This window comes from Pezoporus occidentalis, unplaced genomic scaffold, assembly GCF_034315485.1.
Source record: "Pezoporus occidentalis ecotype Australia unplaced genomic scaffold, CSIRO_AGI_Poc_V1 ctg81, whole genome shotgun sequence".
NCBI lineage: Eukaryota > Metazoa > Chordata > Aves > Psittaciformes > Psittacidae > Pezoporus > Pezoporus occidentalis.
This window is the reverse complement of record NW_026916170.1, coordinates 6,057,820-6,075,939: the sequence shown is the minus strand read 5'-3', so window position 1 is coordinate 6,075,939 and position 18,120 is coordinate 6,057,820. Positions and strand designations below refer to the sequence as shown.

At 40.4% G+C, this 18,120-nt stretch overlaps 1 protein-coding gene across 2 annotated transcripts in view; it reads left to right on the top strand.

Moving 5' to 3' along the window:
* The first annotated feature begins 1,664 nt into the window (after positions 1-1,664).
* Positions 1,665-18,120, top strand: part of VEGFD (vascular endothelial growth factor D) — a 29,702-nt gene continuing 13,246 nt past the window's right edge. Inside the window, exon 1 of one of the 2 annotated variants that reach the window (XM_062603861.1) lies at positions 1,665-2,295. In XM_062603861.1, coding sequence (XP_062459845.1) covers positions 2,206-2,295 — 90 coding nt within the window. In that variant the 5' untranslated portion in view covers positions 1,665-2,205. Of the gene's footprint in view, positions 2,296-17,937; positions 18,054-18,120 lie in introns of those variants that run through there. The other variant, XM_062603862.1, reaches the window with a different exon arrangement.

The window sequence follows — 18,120 nt, the reverse complement described above, 5'->3', positions numbered from 1 at the left end:
CTGGGCTTTCCCTTGTTTCTGTCAAGTTACGAAGCGGAGAGTTGATGGCTGTGAGGAGGACAGAAGCAGTCTGGCTGATGTCTGGAGGAAAGGCTTGCTATGGGTGCCTGGTCTGGCTGGTGAAATTTTGCACCAGCCCTGCCAGGGGAACAGAGCAGCTCATCCCTGAAGGGTGCTGAAGACAGGCTGTATGAGTATCGTACACATCAGGCTTTAGGGCATGAGGACATGTATTTTTTCTTGCCTGTTTTGTGAATTTGGGTCTGTGTTTCAAATAATGATTCCATACATGAAAGACGCTGATGTCCAGACATTCTACAGGTCAAACAAAATTATTATCACACAGTCCTGAGAGGATGGTGGTTACTTTTGTTTGATCCCTTATGCTTAAGCAGTGCATCAGAGGCTAAAGCATTATTCATTGATTTTAGCAAGGCTTTCAGCTCCTGCAAAGAGATGGATGCTAGTATCAGAAGGAAACAGAGACATTAAAAGGGGTCAAGGTGACCATACGTAAGCATTAGGTAACATGTTAATTTAAAATGCTGAATGAAATCGTTAAAATATTTTAATGGTAAGCCAAAGTACAAACACAGAATGTCCCTTTTAGCATGGGGCCTCTGAAACTGACTCTGACTGTCAGCCTGGATGCAGGAAAGGTTTGAGGGGGAGAAGCAGGTACACAAAGAGAGCAGCTTTTTCACACAGATTTCAAAGAGGTGAAACTCCTGCTGACCTTGTACAAAACAGTGTGGGGTGGGTGGGCGATGACGCCAAAAATAAGAAAAAGATTGCTTTCACAAAACAAGAGGCATAAGACAAAGCTAAAAAATCACACAGTTTTTACATATGTTTTTAAAGGATAATGACTCAGTTAACTGACTGTGCTCAAATAATTTTCTCTGCAATGTCCATTTATGATAAATAGTGAAGGAGAAATTATGCAAGCTAATGATAGTTACAAAAGGATGACTTGTATTTAAGAGAGCTACTGCTTGGATGTCACAGAAGTAGAAAACCAGTTCTCTGAAATATTAGATATGTGACTGGTTTATGTTAACAACTGTATAGTCTGATTCTGTAAACACTAAGCCATGTGAGAGCAGAACTACTCTCCTTAACACAGTATATTATGTTATTAGAGAAATATAGATTTAACATGCATAATTATCAGAGCCTTCATCTATGTTACAATTTTAAATGTTAGATCTCCCATTTTAGAATCTCCATTATAAACTGTGGGGATATACAGAGAAAATGCATGCACAAATTGGGGCAGAAAAAATTACTGTGTTTTGCTGCGTAACAACAGATTTTTTCCTTTATATCTGTAGCTTTATAAGGTTTCATTACAAAAATAAAAGTCTTGTTTTTAACTTTCCTTTTAAAAATCTATTCAGAAAACCCTGTACAACATAAGACAGAACACATTAAAGAAAGTCAGTCTTTCCCTTCCTCTTTTTCTTCTTTTTTTTTTTAAGAAGTAGCATAAAATATGTGTGCTGTGTAAGAACGTGTGTTGAAGTTTCGTGTTTCAGGTAATCTTCTTTAAAATAATGAGAGTCTAGATTGCATCAGTTAGTTTAAAAACTGCTATGCTATTGGTAGGGACAAAATGGGATTAGAGCCAAAGTTTGACTGTGTTACTGCCAAAGTCTGTATCAGATTTAAGACACATGCTTCTGCAAGCTTCCGTGAAGGTTGTGAAAAAAGTTTTAATACAGAGTTGGATTACAGCCTTTGAGCTCGAAACACTGGCCACTACACTACCATCTTAAAAGCCTGCTGTAACACGGAGCACAGAATACGGCAGATTTCTTACGTTTTCTGGACCACAGATGGATTTTGAATGTCTCTTTGTGTCTTGATGGAAGATGTGTGAACTTCATTAACCGGTATCCATACCTGATCACTTGTGAGCGTGTATGTGTATACATACAGATATATATAAACCCTTACCATGATTTTCTTTCAAGTATATCTAAAATCTGCTCTGAGAAATGACATTCTCTAGATGAACTTACAATTATTTTTTCAGCAGTAAGGAGCCAGATATTTGCTCTCGGATGTTGGAATCTTTTGTGAGTTTGTAAGAGAAATTCTGGAAGCTTTTCTGTACTGGTGATAGAGAAATGCATTTTGAAACAGATGCCTCTAGCTGTATGACAACATCTGCGTAGTAACCTGTGGATTATAAACATCAGAATGTACAAACTGTGGGCAACTGTGAATATTTTCATAGTTTCTTTTCTACATCTCCTGCAAGGATCTGACTATGAGAATGGATCTGTGAAGGTAGGTGATCTTTATTTACTGTCATTCTTCATAATCCAAATTGCCAGAATTATATACATTCAATGTGCAAAGTGGTGTTGTTTTTGCTGTTTTAGTCGTTGGTTTTTTTTATGTGATGGTTTAGTTGCACAAATATTTAGCAGTCATAGAGGAAAGAGACTATATAATGAAGAACATATTTGCTGTTTAATATTTTATGTCTTAACTAGTTATTATTAAGTACTTGCCATATACTTTGTTCTTATTTAAACTTTCAGTGTCAGCCATGCAAAATAAAAGCAAAATCTAAGCAAAAATGCAAACCAGAGAATTTAGAATACTCATTAAATACACTGTCTTATTTCAGGTATTTATTATTGCAGGAATTAGTATCCTTGAAAATTTTCCTCTAAAGCCACATGTTCATCACTTGTTCACTTGTTTGCCAGAAATCAGAGAAATATTTTTCTTCTGTTTTATCAGGAGATATTATTGAGGGCTTAAAATAAACATCAACTAGTAATAATAGAGAACATTGCGTGGAAAATAAGCTTTCTTCTGAATATAATAAATGCCACAAAATTTAAGCTGAAGCCTCACCTTGAGAGTAGGATTCTTCAGATCTGACTTTCTGAGACAATGTGAGAACATCCAGGACAATCATTTAGAAAAATCAGAACAAAAACTGGGACAAGTTTCTACATGTGCAGTGGGTCCAAAAATGATTAGTTCGGTGTGTGGTCCAGAACAAATTTGTTTTTCATTGAAAGAACAAAACAGCTAATATTTTTGTTTTCACTTCAGAAAAACCTCCTGCTTGCAAGAGATGACCACACACTAGCCTGTGAACTGCACTGCAGGCTGACCTGTGTTTTAGAAAATAAATGCTAAGATATGTGCTCAATTGCAGACTGCTGCTGCTGGCCCAAGAAGTTAGTAGTGGTGAGCAATGTGTGCCTCAGAATGACTAATAACTAACCACTTTGCCTGCACACCATTCACAAGCTTTTAATTTACAACCTTAGCAATCAGTCCTTTGAAGGCATTAGGACCAGAGTAATCAGCCTTGTATACATTACCTTTATGCACTGCATGACAAATCACTGGTTTCTTACATGTAGCTGTCACTTTATTTAAACCAGAAAGCACTTTCTAATGTAGAATACTAGCCATTGTATAATTGGCAGTGCTTATAGTTCTGTCCTCACAAGTTTATTCACCACAACAGTAAACTCCTGATTAGTCCTTTAACTAAATTTTGAATCTTATCCACTTTGCCTAGAGTAAGTGGAAGAGCTCTTCTTGCTCATTTAAAATAGTTTATAGTTTATTCACTATGATAGGATTGTCTGTTTACCCTATGTACATCTGTAATTGTTTTCATTGAAATTTGTCCACCACTCTCAAGAAGCCAACTTAGTCACAGGGTGCTGTATACAATAACAAATCACTGTTAGTTGCCACTGTTAGATATACGAAGGTATCGTGTAGATCATACTAAAAAGGGCTGTGTTTCACATTCACTGGCCGCTGATTGCCACAAGGGAAAGTCTGGTTTTCTGCTTGTTCTGTTTTTTTTTTTTTTTGTGTAGACAGAGATTTTTGGCTAAGCTGATTATTTTTCTTTTAATGTTTTACATAGTATGTTAGATTTCTGGTTTGTTAAAACAAGCCAGAATGAACATGAACAACCTGTGGGCTTTTGAGTGTGTGCATATAATCTACATAAAGTCCTTCATGTTGCAGTGTTTAACAGGATAGAGGGTTATACCCATTCTTACCCTTTGCACCTGAAACTGAATTTGCAGAACACAGAGATGATGTATTGCATTCACCTACCCCACCTTATTTTTTAAAAATTTCTGTAAGACCTGTGGCAGCATTGCCTGGATAAAAACCACTATGTCAGAATGCAGGTAATACGCAATTAATGAGACCCAAGAAAGGTTAACAACCGGCAACCTGATCTCCTCCCTGTTGTATGAGTTCAAGTAGCTGAGCTCTGCCCAGGACACCTGAAGTTTTAAACGTGGTGATGCTTTAAACCATCAGGTGGTGTCAGTGTGGTATCATGTGGTAGAGTTTCGGGGGGCTAAGGATTTGAATATTATCTTATATTCTGCAAATATCTTGATTATTGCAGTGAACATATAAGCTGCCATGATTCAGCAAGTATCTCCGGTGTGCTTGGCTTCTCCCACCCTTCAGAAATTCCATCCTCTTCTAGGTACAGGAGTCCTTTCCCCCCAACATGTGCACACCAAGGCTGGTTTTCCCTGCCTGTCAGGCCTGACTCCTTTCTCTCTCCATTCCTGACCTGTTCCAGTCCCAGCATTTGAACTGTGCTCCCTCACCTCCAGGACTTGGGCTCTGTTTCCCTACTGGGCTCCCATTCACATTCTCCATGTGCTGCTCCCCTTTCTACTTGCTTTTCTGGATGAGGATGTCCTGCTTCTCTCTCAGACTCTTAGGAGGTCTGTCCAAATTTCTCAGGGACAGCCCTACCAGACCCTTTTGCTTTCTGGTCATTTCTGACCCTTTGCTCTTCCATTCCTAGCTTCTCACTTTGTCTCTGTGGTCATGACTTCCCAGATTTCCTTTTCCTGACCTCACTTTCTAGTCTTGATCTTCCTGGATGCTCTCAGCCTCCTTGGCCAGGTCTTGCCCTCTTCCATCAGTGCTCATGTCCCCTTCCACAAGCAAATCCAGCAGCTTCCCTTCCCTGGCTGCCCTACCCTAGTGGCCTGAAGGAGAGGAAGGGCAGTTCCTCTGTTCTAATTCCCATGGCTGGACCTGCTGTGGCTCTGCTCTTGAATGGAGTGGGGTCAGCACAAACTCCATCTGCTGAGTGTCTAGCTGCTAAACCCTGGCAGGTCCCCGCTGTTGCTCTTGGAGGTTTTTACATTTGGGTGGATTTTTGCAGAGACAGCAGTAGACACATCTGGGCCAACAAAGGTTCCTCAGGTGTCAAAACTTCACATCTGTGATCTACACCAGGGAAACGCCAAACATTTGCAAAGATGAGATTGCCAGACAATGTTTTTTTGCACCGATGAAGAAGGTACTTCATCCTCAACTGCGGTCAGACCATTTTGGCAGAGAAAGCAGAAAAACTATTAGAATCATTTTGGGGCAGACATCTGGCGTGGAAAGTTTCAGCCTGAACATCTAACGTCTGGCAGCATTTTCCCAGCTCTTCAGAAACAACTGGAAGGCAGTCTCATGGTGGGAAGTGGCGAGCAGACTCAGCCATGCAGGTGTCAGGCAGGGCTCATATTGAGGCTGGCAGCAAGCCCTCTGTCTCGCACACCAGTTTCTTGATTCCAGATGCCAGCCTGACATGTGAAGTCCTATTTGAATAATTAGATTTCCACATGGGTTTTCTGAACATTGAGCACTTCTTAATTAATTTTTTTTTTTTTTCTTCAGGAAATGCTTTAAAAATTCCTTGTTGAAGTTTTGTTTCGATGGTCTGTTACATTTTGGAAGCCCCTCAGCCAAGGAACCACAAAATTCTCTGTCTCTTTTCCTGTCTCTCCCCCACTCATTTTTCCACTCCTAGAGCAATGACAGACATGGCTACTTTTTCCAGAATTAAAATTAAATGCAAAGAGCAATGTCTTATATTCATCAGAGCTGAGGTGAATTTCTTGCAAAGAAAAGCCAATGATCTGTCAGAGGTGCTTCTGCCTTCAAACACTAAAACCACCTCTCTAATGAGGCTGAAAGGTCTTGATCTCTGAGAATCGGAGTCTCGTTGCTTCCCACCCTATATTGTCCCATATTAATAAAGTGTTAGGAGGAAGGCAAGAGAAGGGGACAAATGGTAGTGCCCAAGTTATAACAGACTCACAGCCTTTTATTTTTGCAGAGGTCTTCTCCCCATGGTGAGAAGACCTCTGCAACCCTCCTTTGGTTCATTAGAAAATCAGAAATCCACAGCTGCTAGGTATATCACTGAACTAGAAATCTGCTTTCTGATCAGAAAACCAAGGGCATAGATTTGCTTAGCCCAGGAGGTAAACACAGCTGTCTGTTACATGCACTCCTTTTCCACAGCTAAACCTGTTTTACATCTGCACTAAACACTGATACGGCCTAGAGTGATCATTTTTGTTCTAGCAAATCTTAGATTCAGCAATCTCATACTGCCACTGCGAGCTGGACAGAGGTGGAAGCCACTTTCCAAACACAGCTGCTACAAAGTCCTTGTTCACTGGTGAGAATGAAACAGCACTTACCCATGACGCCCAGGCCCTCGACCACCTAAGTGGAGAATGCCTTGCTCTTGGGAAGGCATGTGAATACTGGAGAGCCATCACACCGTGAGTGGAAAGAATCAGGAAGCTCTTTGCATCTCTCCCTTCCTTGAGCCAGCTGCAGTCTGTCTGTGCAACCAAAAAAGAGCTCTGCGCAGAAACCTGAGCAGCAGAGCTGGATGTAACCTTTTGTCTCTGTAATTACTACTGACGTTGTTTTTCACATAGATCTATGCAGCTCTCTAATAACTACTTGCAAATGTGGCTCAGTGTCCAGAAAAGAGAGAATCTATCTCATGGGATAACTTCCTCAAAGGCAACTTCTGAAAGTACAGCAAACTGTTAAACAGCTAGAGAAAGCAACAGTAAAGGTTGTTGGAAACATTTTCTCTGTTTAAACTAGGATTTTTGTCCTCATATCCAGTTTCCTCTCAAAGTTAGCAAACTTTTTTGAATTAAGATTATGAAATTGTGGTTTTTCAGAAGTATTTTATTATCCTCGCTTTGTCAGTGTTTCTTTTGATTCTCTGTGATTACCATCTCTGACCGGCACATGAGCCAAAAACGTGAAAATTTACTTGCCACATTCCTGCAGAAATGACTGTTTGTGCTTTTCCTTCAGGAGTGGGAAGCTATCAGGGAGGTTGTGAGGAAATCCAGTTTGTTCTGACTTATCTGCTACTGCCTTGACAAGGTACAGTGAAGGATAAGAGAACAATTCTGTACTGTCGTCATATCATATGGCATCTGTCCTTGGCTCTTATCAAGCTGGAAAGGAATAAGGGGTTCTAATACACCGCTACTTTATCAAGAGAAGTTCTTGCCTGTGAGAAACAACAAAAAAAATACCTTCCAGCTGCTGATCCAGCCCAGTCCATCTCAGCTAGGATTGTAATGTCTGGGGACAGATCAGAGCTCTGAAAAGTACATCAGGCTGTTTAGATTAACCAGATGCACCATTTAAGAAATTCATTGTGATGGTCAGATGTTTGAAATTAAATCAGCTCTAATTAAACTCTGACATCAGTCATGGCTCACATCTGAAACTCGGTGAAACCAAGGGGAGGCAGGAAGGCAGGTTCAGAGGGCAGCGGACCAACTTTCTGTTAATTTATGGTCTCAAGGCAACTGAAACAAGCAATCCACTCAGGCTCAGGGAGTGCTGCTTGTCTGTTTTCCGCAGCCTACTTGTGCTTTCTCCCTCACAGGCACTTGAGTTGTTTCTAACCACTAATGTGGTGGGATGGAGGCAGGCTCCCACCAGAGGCAAACAGAGAAATAGTCTGCTTGAAAATGAGGAAAAATAAACCTGGTGAAAACTTTGGCTTTTGAGACCTCTGCTGCTGTGTCTGCAGATTTTGTTCTCATCCACACTGTCTCTACTCCAGACTAGATCTGAGTGAGGTTTACCTGTGTCTTATCTCCTGTGGACACCATATTGGTATTTGAAAAAAGTAAATAAAGTACAGTTGTTGTAGCTGGTAACTCATTTATTCTTGTTCTCATTATAAACCTTGTACAGTAGTTTTTACAGTTATCACTAAATGACTTGGATCTGTGTTTCTTTCAGAACTTTCTCTCATCAGTAATATGTCCAGCTACAAAACTGGCCATTGATGTTTCTTGGGCTTGGCTTTGAGATATAGTCCCAAAATCACTGTATTGCTCAGTTTCCCTGGGGGTGAAGAAATGACCTGAGATATTTTGCTGCAGGGAAGCAAATTTGATGTGATACCTTCCCTCAAGAGCCCTTTCTTTAGGGATTTCTTATTCCTCCCACTATGTGCCAGTCCCTTAACTACTTCATTGCCTGCTTCATACCTCCCCAGCATGTTTTTCAAATCTTCATCATTCTTGTTGGGACTTGAGGAATGGAGACAAAAGTCTGCACGTCCTCCCTACAGCTGCAGAGAACCCATTTGCCCCTGGGAAGACCGACCACAATTTGCTTTTTTTTATGTCCTTGTGAATGAGCTATATATGCTCTTCTGTATCAATGAATAGCAGAACAATTGATCAGGGTATTTTAGCTTGCTTGCACTGAGAAAAATCAGCTTCCTTAAGGACACCTGCATATTTGTTCTATTTTCTTCCCCAAATGCGACCTAAAATGTGGGACCCCTCAACTAGCGCTAGAACACAATCTAGGACTCTTGCCACTTCAGCAGAGTCATACTTGAGTATAATGGACATGCAGCTAAAGACATGGGATTTGGCAACCCCATGTTGGCGCCACATGGGTTTGGAGCGAGGTGACTGCTCTCCCTTATCATCAGGATGTCAAATGGCTTTGTCTGAGCCGTGCTTCTAGATGGGAAGCATGCTGGGTTAGTTTTGAGAATTCATAGTCAGCGACTGCAGCGTGGTCACTATTTGTGTGCAGTTGGGGAGGGAGTTCTTTTTGAGTCGGGTTGCATTGCAAACATGTTGCATCATGTTACTGTATCATATAGCACCACTGCATGTAGAGAATGTGCCATACAAACAGGCAAAGCTTTTCACTTTAATTAGCAATGTGACTCAGAAACCACATTAGGATAGTTTCCTGAACTGCTAGGGAAATATTACTTAAGAAAAAGTACAATTCCAGGAAAATGTGTGCGTGAGATTGGGGTAACATAAGTTCATTCAGTACTGGCAATGGCTTTGCTTTGTGAAGTGACATTTTAAAACCCAGCCATCCAGTTGGCTAGTCACACTTCCAAAACATTTATTAAAGTGTCCTGGGGCAAACCCAGAAACTGATGAAAGCACTAACTGAAGGAATCTTCATCACATTAAAAAATATTTTCAAGTATTAAAACACACATAGTCATCTGATTTAATTCAGGTCTCTGCTGCTGAGCCATTCCAAAATCACTGTCCAAACCCCAGTGACTTCCAAAGAATGAATAAATACCAGAAGAAAGTGTCCACAGTCTGGACACACTCTTTGTAAATACATATAATATGCTATTTTTGACATGTGTACCCTATTACAGTGTTAGACTAGCACCTAACATTCTGTATGATGCAGTAACTGCTATGCAATATTTCTAGCTGTGCTCTGGGCCGGGCATCATGGCTGCCTGAACAGATTGCAGCAATGCAAGACAATATGAACAAACATACAAGTAGAGGCTCAGAAAACATACTGTAAGACTCCCAAAGCCATCAGTAACATTTGGGATATATCAAGGATTTACCAACCTCGACTTTCATGACAATCCTTAGTGACCAAAGTGACCTTTCACTAAACCAAGCAAATATACTTTAGGTGATCACCATGAGAGGGCTCTAAAGGTAAACTCTCAATGTAGATGGCTAGGCTTGAAAGAGGAAGAAACTCCATACCATAGCAGACCTACACTTTTCTTCCATCTGCCCATCTGGCTTTTCCATCTCTGCCACAGAATGATGCACAGGGAATGTCTTCCTTCAAAATGACATTCAGCTGCTGTGAGGATGTTTTCTACAAGAGCCAGAAGGCCTGGCTATGGGAAGAAATATTTGTTTAATGATAACTGTAATTGATTCTCAAAATGTTTGATGGCTGGGAAAAAGCCTCCCTCATTTTGGTGTAAAGTTTTAGCTGGCTAAAGGTCTATAGTTGTGAGAGGTATTTTGATAAAATACTATCAGTCTATCATTGCTTTGGGCATGAAAAAGAATATTAAATATTCTGAGATTTATGCTTTGACAAAATCATGCACAATTCAAATGATTTCAGTTCTTTGCTTTGAATATTTTGGTTCATTCACACCAAGAATACCGCATCCAAAATTTCTCATCTCTGAGGATTTTGGTAATGTATACATGCTGCTAAAGTCCGATTTGTTTGCTGTAGCACCACAAAAGATCTACTCGAGTTCAAAAGGCCATTCAAAATATAAAATAGCTGTTCTCTTGAAGCCACAGGATAGCTGATGTGATTTACTTATGAATACATATCATCTTCAGCTAAAGTAGAAGTATTTGTCCCCACCTTGACTACTAAGTTTAAGAAATGGGTAAGTCTCCTGTCTTCACTGTAAGAAAGACTGGAGCTCAGGGAAACTGGAAGTAACTTTTTATCACACTGAACATCAAAGGTGGAGCAGTCTAAAAATTGCTTCACAATTTCTGGGTCTTGGTCAAATGCTGTTCTGACATGGTTTTAGCAAAAGAGGCCCTCAAACCTCACATCTGTATCATTGAGAAATGTGATAGTCTCAGACAAAGGTCTCCCTGTAAGCCCTCTGCCCCCTCACAGAACACCCAGTCAAACTACTGATTTTACCATTTTACATTTCTCCCACACCTACAAGTAACATTTGTCACTCCTTCTTTCCATGCTTTGGCATTTCTCCACTGCTTTTCTTACAGGACAGGGCTCTATGCAGTTTTTCTTTCAGCAGCCATGACTTCAGGATGAAGTGGTGTGATCACACAGCCACCCTTCCTGAGAGGATGGATGGCCAGGGCTAACACTCTTTAACTCTTGAGGCAGACAGGGGAGAGGTTTCACCTAGGTTGTGGGTGGAGGAAGCAAAACTTTTCCCCTGTACCTATTCTTCAGTCCTTGAGCTTTTTCTGGGTAAGCAGGCACTGATGAGGGTAGAGATGTGAGCTTCAGGCTTTCCACTCAGAGTACCATTTCCTCCTCCACACACACAGCAGGAGTAGCTGTCTGGGCATTACAGCCAAATGACACGTCTGATGTATATTTTTGCTGGTGAGAGTTACATGGAGTCTCCTTTTGGTGCAGTTGCAGAAAATGCTCTAGTAGTGGGCACAGCTGAAAATATTAGCAGGAAAATCAAGGCAGTAATTCACGGAGGGAACTTTGGAAAACAGAAGGTGCTGCCCTGGTAATTTGCCTTAGAGTCCCCAAACCCCAGCTTCTTTTGACTATCATATGTCTAATGCAAGTCTCCAGGCTATTAATGCTGTAACTGTGATAATCAAGTTAATGTTCAGTCTGGACAAGGCAATGCACTGAGACAGCCTAAACTGTTTTCTAAGTATCAGAACAGATTTGGGTATTTGTTTAAAAACAAAGTCACCATTTGAAGGTGGAATGAAGTATTGCATGCTCCTGAAACTTCATCCATGCCTCTGATAATGATGGCAAAGACTGTAATAGTTTCTGAAAAATCCCACGACAAACCCATCCATTTCAGGGAAAAATATTAGTAGGAAGTCAAAATACCTCATTGTTTTGTGGTCATGTTCACCATAATTAAGAATAACTTATTATTTATGCACTTATAATGCACAGATAATCAGGCTTACAGAGGGGATACAGTCAGGGATGGTATTTCATACATCAGAAGTTCACAGCTGACAGAGAATCCAAATTCTGATTTTAGTGGAGCTGCTGAAAAGCAGATGTTTATTCTCTCTTCAGAAATGAAATATAATGATGATGATAGAATTAGTGCAAACTACTATGTGTCAGACATGTGGTAGTGTAAGACACCTCATGCTAAATGTTTATGGGGTGATTCAGTTGCTTGTTGATAAGGCAGTAAGTCACTCCTGCAAGCCTGATGTTTTCAAGCTGCAGATTCTCTCACTATTACCCGTTATGCAACACCCCAAGGATACAACATGCTGTATTATAGACAATATTTTTTTAATGATAAAATTTGGCAATGGTTGAGCCCCTGCTATCTCAAATTCATAGCCATCACTCTGAGCAGTATTTTCTGTGTTTCCTTGGTAGTCCCTTTGGATGAATGCCTCTCTCTGATTTCTCTCATTCTTTACTTTGGTTGTAGACATCAGGTTAGGAATCATCTTTGTGTTTGTACCTGACCCCATACTCCTAGGAGTCACAATAATGCTAAAAATTCTAATAAGAATGATGAAAATTCTCAAAAGGAGCTCCTCTTACTGCAGAGACTCCACACAAGCTTGTCATTCTCACCAGGGAAATGGCCAAATAAGAGACCTTCAGACACCCTGTAGATCTTTGTGTTGGCCTCACAATGGCAGGAGTTGTCCTGTTTTCTTGCCAAGAGAGAACAAGACTTTTCCACAGGAACTCCCTTGCAGTTCCCTGGCCACATCAGCTCACAGTCTGTGTGCTGTGAGCCTCAGCACGGCTAGGCAACCACCCCATGGCTTTGAGGTAGGAATTAAAATTCTTTCCCCAGTCCAGGCAGCTGCCATTGCTGCCCTGTAGCCAGTCCCAGGTCCTTCAGACCCTGGTGCAATTGTTTTTCCTGGTTGTTTATATTTGTGTAATAGAAAAATTTGTCTCATAAATTGCTTGTGCTTTGGATAAGGACAGGGGATTTCATGTCATTTGGCTGCTCTCAGCTGAATAGGATTCAGGTCACCTAACTACTGCTGAGCTAGTGACCTGCTGGCTCCTCCTTCAGCATCAACAGAGAAAAAGAGGCTGTTTGGAGGAACAGTTTATCAAACAGACTTTACTATGAGATGAACGTGCTCCCAGTAGACCTATTTTTCTCCATTAACTAGAATAGGAGTCTCAGATATTCAGTTCATATTCAGTCAGGTGAAAACTCATAGGATCCTATTTTTTTTTTTTATAATGATTGTGGAGTGGCAGGGAGCTGTAGGCACTCTGTCTCTGCAAGACGAGCCCATGACTACGATCAGCTCATGGCATAAGAACACCTTGGGGAAGAAAATGCCTTCATGGAAAAAAAGGAGGTAATTTTCAAATGTAGCATACACAGCAGGGAAGTTCCTTGGTATTTTCATGTGGTGATGAATCATCTACCTAGTATTTAAACTGCTTTGAGTCTAGTTCTGAGAATAGCCTTTGGGCATCAATGGAACAAAGGGAATTCAGCTCCTGGTTGTGTCAAGTCTTTGTCTTCTATATGAATTCTCTCAAACTGAATGCATCTGCTACTGCTGCATTAAACACAAAACACTCACATAAAGGTTCAAAATGCCCTTACATGCTGCTAGCACCCTTTGCTGATGTCCAAGTGCCCTCACTTCATGATGAACTCCCACACACACATTGGTTTATTTTGAAAGATTTAGTCTGAACTTAGCTTAACCCTTTTTGGTAATGTTTGTGTTACAAGGGCATTAAGAGAGCCATCACTCTGTTACGCAGCTACAATCTGCTTTCCCTGGCAAGATAAAGCTATTACCTTCTTTGATTGCTTAACTGCTGAGAGGATGGATCATAAAACAGTGCAAGGTTATTGAGAGGTTCCTTAATCATTTGTCCTGGCCTCAGACACAGTGATAATGTTGAACTGCCACTGGTATTTATGCAGCTCTTCCCACAATAGTATCTGTGACCCTAACACAGAAAACCATTCCTTTTCAGAAGAGCTCTTACATGTGTTCAGCTTTAAGCAGAGGTTTATATCCCACTGTGGATAAAGACTATGAGGCAGAAAGAATGAATTGCGAAAATTAAAAAAAAAAGAATTTAAAAAGAAATAAAAGTATTAATTTTGGGTCCTAGGCATGTGTTTGCACTATAGGTCCTCAAATAAATTTAGAACTTCAGTGGGTCTTTCTTTCACTATCGTATTCCACACATCTTTCCTCCATTGTTCAAAATACCTCCAGGAGATCCTGAAACACAGCATTAATGGAAAGGCCATCTATGTCATGCTGCAAAGAGCCGCACATGCTAAAAATGGGTATCAGCAAATGTGGTTTCTGTAGACATCAGTTTGCAAAGGGTAGGATATTTTTTCTCAGGCAAGAAACCTAGGAACTTGCCCAGCATGGAGAAAAAGGTGTAAACTTCTGAACACCTGATAGGAGATCGTCAGTACTAGTTCTCAAGAAGAGGCCCAGTTTAAACAGTGCAGACTATGTGTGGGACTGTGCATCTATGTGACATGATAAGCCAAATATTTCACTAGCATAAATCAATGGGGAATGAACTCAGTGTCCGATTTAAGACAGCATCCAAGGTGGGAAAGGCTACTGAATGTATCACTGCTTTTTCTCTTGTTCCTTTCCAATGCTAACTACTTTTAGGGTTTTTCTGGCATCTGAGATTGCTAGGAAGAAGATAGATAGTCCTTTATGGTTTCTTTTGGAAGGACAAAAGATGTAATTATCCAAAAATCACAGTGCTAATCCACATTATCATTTCCTGATGTCAATGATGTTGCTCATAGCCCAAATAGAGGAAAACAAATACTCCTTTTTGAGTTGAAGAATAGTTCTGGAACATATGAGAGGTCAGCATTACAAAAAAAATACAACTTCATTTAAGTATGAATCTGATATTTATCTCTGGGTATGGAATCCATTCTTAGATAAGGTATTTAGAAAAATTATATTAATAGCAGCAGTAAAAGGAAGAGGTAAGAATGAACTACTTAAACTTACTACATTGATATTTGTTATTGATGAGTTCTATGTGAACATACCTTGTAGGAAATAACATTATGTATTTGTTTGATTAAAGGGTGTATGTACATTTATGGGTACCAAAAGTTGAGGATATTTTGAGTTTTCCAGTGATATAGCTCCACAGGTAATTTGTTTATTTTGTGAGCATACAAAAGACACAGGTTGGGACGGCGCATCAGCAACTTCTCTGGTCAACTTGTTCCAGTGCCTCACCACCCTCATAGTGAAGAATTTCTTCCTAACATCTACTAAACTTGTAAAAAAAAGGGTAAAGCTACCCTTTTCCAGTTTAAAGTCATTCCCCCTTGCCCTATCACTACTTCCCTTATAAAAGTCCCACTCCAGATTTCTTGTAGGCTCCTTTTAGGTACTGGAAGGCTGCCCTGAGGTCTTCCAGGAGCCTTCTCTTCTCCACGCTGAACAACCCCAACTCTCCCAGCCTTTGCAGGAGAGATGCTTTAGCCCTCTGATTATCTTCATTATCTGAGACTGTAAGAGGTTCTGTGTTTTCATTTGATGCTGTAGGATGACCAGAAATTAATGCCTTGGGAAGATTTTGTGACAACACACTAGTCAGTGCTGCTGTGCTGTAGCAAGAAGGTGCCCAGCTGGAGCAATTTAGTCTGTGGTGTCTGAGGTAGTAAGGCCATGCCCTGTTGACTCGGGCTGCTGCACTTTGCACATTCTTTTAATTTTCTAAGCTTTTAGTTTTGAAAGCCTTAAGTTGTGCATAGCTACGTTTATGGTTAATGTGTGTAAAGATGAGTGATGTCCTTTTGGATGCTGAACAGTCTGTGCCCTAACAAGTGTTTAGAAGAACATTTATTGTAGTAGTCTCAGAAGAGTCAAACCAAAAACATAAGGTGGTATTTACTGTTCCTGTTTTAGCTCTTGGGTAGTTGCAACAAAATTAGGTGTTTCTCCTCAGATGTTTTATACCCCAGATAACTGTGGTGAGATTGATTTGACCAAAGATCCACCACACTGATATCTTTCATGATCTTTTGAGCCTGGGTTGGCTGGGCAATTTGTCAATACCACTATGATGCACCAATATCAGAGGTATTTTTTTTATTATTATTACTGGAATTCAAATCCTAATGGAGATGCATTTTTTTTTTGGTATAAAAATGACTTCTACTAATATAACTCATTCCTCTTTCTATACAATAGTACTTGTGAAGGCATGAGTTAGTTAATTTCAGTGTGTTCAGTCCACATTAGGAAATTGTACAGCTTTAAAAATAAAAAAATCCTTAAACTAATACACATTGTTGCTTTAGATAAACCCAGAGATGTTTGCTGACCATGTAGAGGCATGTATACTTTTTCTGTACCCTTTCAACTTAGGCTTAAAATTTATTTTGCTCATATAATAATCATTAATAACAACTCTTGATATTTAGAGTAAAGGAAATGGAAAAGCTAGTCCTAAGCCAGTGACTCTTACAACAAATGCAGGGATATATCTTCTAATTTACAGAATACCGTCATCTCATTTTACAGGTTCTCTGTCAATGCTGTCTAGTTCAGAAGATGCTGATTCAGCTAGAACATCTTTTTGACCTGAAAGAGAGAAAAAGAGTCTTGTTAATGATTATTAGAGTTCAGTTTTAATATTTTTGCTCCCATTACCATGCCAGTGCCAGTTCTATACTCGCATGTTTTGCAAGGTCAAGGAGAAAGTTTGTGAATGGGTGTGAATACAAGCTGCGGTTCTTAGAACAAATGAGTCTTGATGCACTGACCTCAAGCTGAAATTCAGCTTTCTTAGATCAGCAAAATTCCAGATATAGCTTTTTTGTAAAACTATCTTGAAATTCAGTTTCTGGTACTAAGTATTCACATTTCTTCTGAGCTATTTGTCCAAAACTGTTGAAATTGGTTTTCCAGTTTTCACCACATATGAAGGGTATGAGATATCATTCACCTATGAAAACCAGCCATCTCTTTAATGAAACATGGCAGCTTGCTAGAGCACAATACAATGTTCTGTGTGGGCATAAAGAAGAGCAAATAATAACTTATTCTAATTTAACTACATAGGGAATTTTAGGTCAGTAAAATGTAATTACCCCAAAACAAACTTGGCCCGTATGTACAGGCTAACATCTGTATCATTGCAAAATAAATGTCACAGATGTTTTAATAACAAATAACAGATGTGCTCAGTGCTTGGGTTTCAGATCTCATCTAAAAATGTTCCTCTTATAGGTGACCCTTTCCACCACCCCTTCCCCAGTCCTACACAGAGCACTTACTTGCTAGCTGTTCAGACTACTACACAACTCCTTGCCAGCTTCCTATAGTTCAGCTTTGCTTTTAAGAACTGCCACTTTATTTATGATAACTGGCACTGCAGCTCTTTATATGCAAGTCAAAAAGTACAGTCAACTACATGACCAGAGAGTATAGCTGGGAGCACAGGCCCAGTGCAACACGGCCGTTTACAATGATAATCTTGTACTTGGGTTGAAGGCAACAGTTTTCAGCAGATCTGGGTGAGTCAGTGGAAATAAATACTCAATGTCTTGATAAACACACAAACACAGATGTCAGAAAGCAGCAGCAAAGACACCACTATTGTTCTGGGGTTCTATGCACTACTAAGTTTTCGTTAAACAGGTACTTTTTTAAGAGAATAGCAATGTTAAACTGATGGTGTAGGTCTTTGTAGGGAGTGTTCTTCCCTGGGAGCAGGGGGCAGTCACATATATCACTCAGGTGGAAGATGAAATGACTGTGTTTAATGCTGCTGCGCAGCCACAGTGCTGAAGTTGGACTTGAAGCCGCTTTGGCTGACTTGGGCATGACCCAAACAGTAGTCAGATGGGGAATGGCAGGTGCGTCCTGTACTTTGCAGCATGTTGAATGCTGTGTTTGCCTGACACATGGATAGGCCCTCGTACTTCGGGCAGCTTCCAGCTGTACCACATACAGTGATGTCTCATGGCTGGCACCACAGTTTTGGCATCCGAGGTGGCTTGCTGCAAAGGCACGTGGCTTGTGCTCACCAGCTGAACTCATTCAGGTTGTCTATAGGGGTGATTTGGGATTCACACTCGCATGGCCAGCCAGCTGAGGCTGATCATCATCAGCAATGCCACTGATATCTGCCAGGTTCCCTGGTGATCAGGGAACAGCAAACCCTGCATTTGTCGAATAGCTCTGAGGGCTGTGATGGAAAAGGTGGATATCCCTCCTTCACACTTTACATGGACACAAATCCTGCAGATCAGTGAGGTGCTGGGCACTA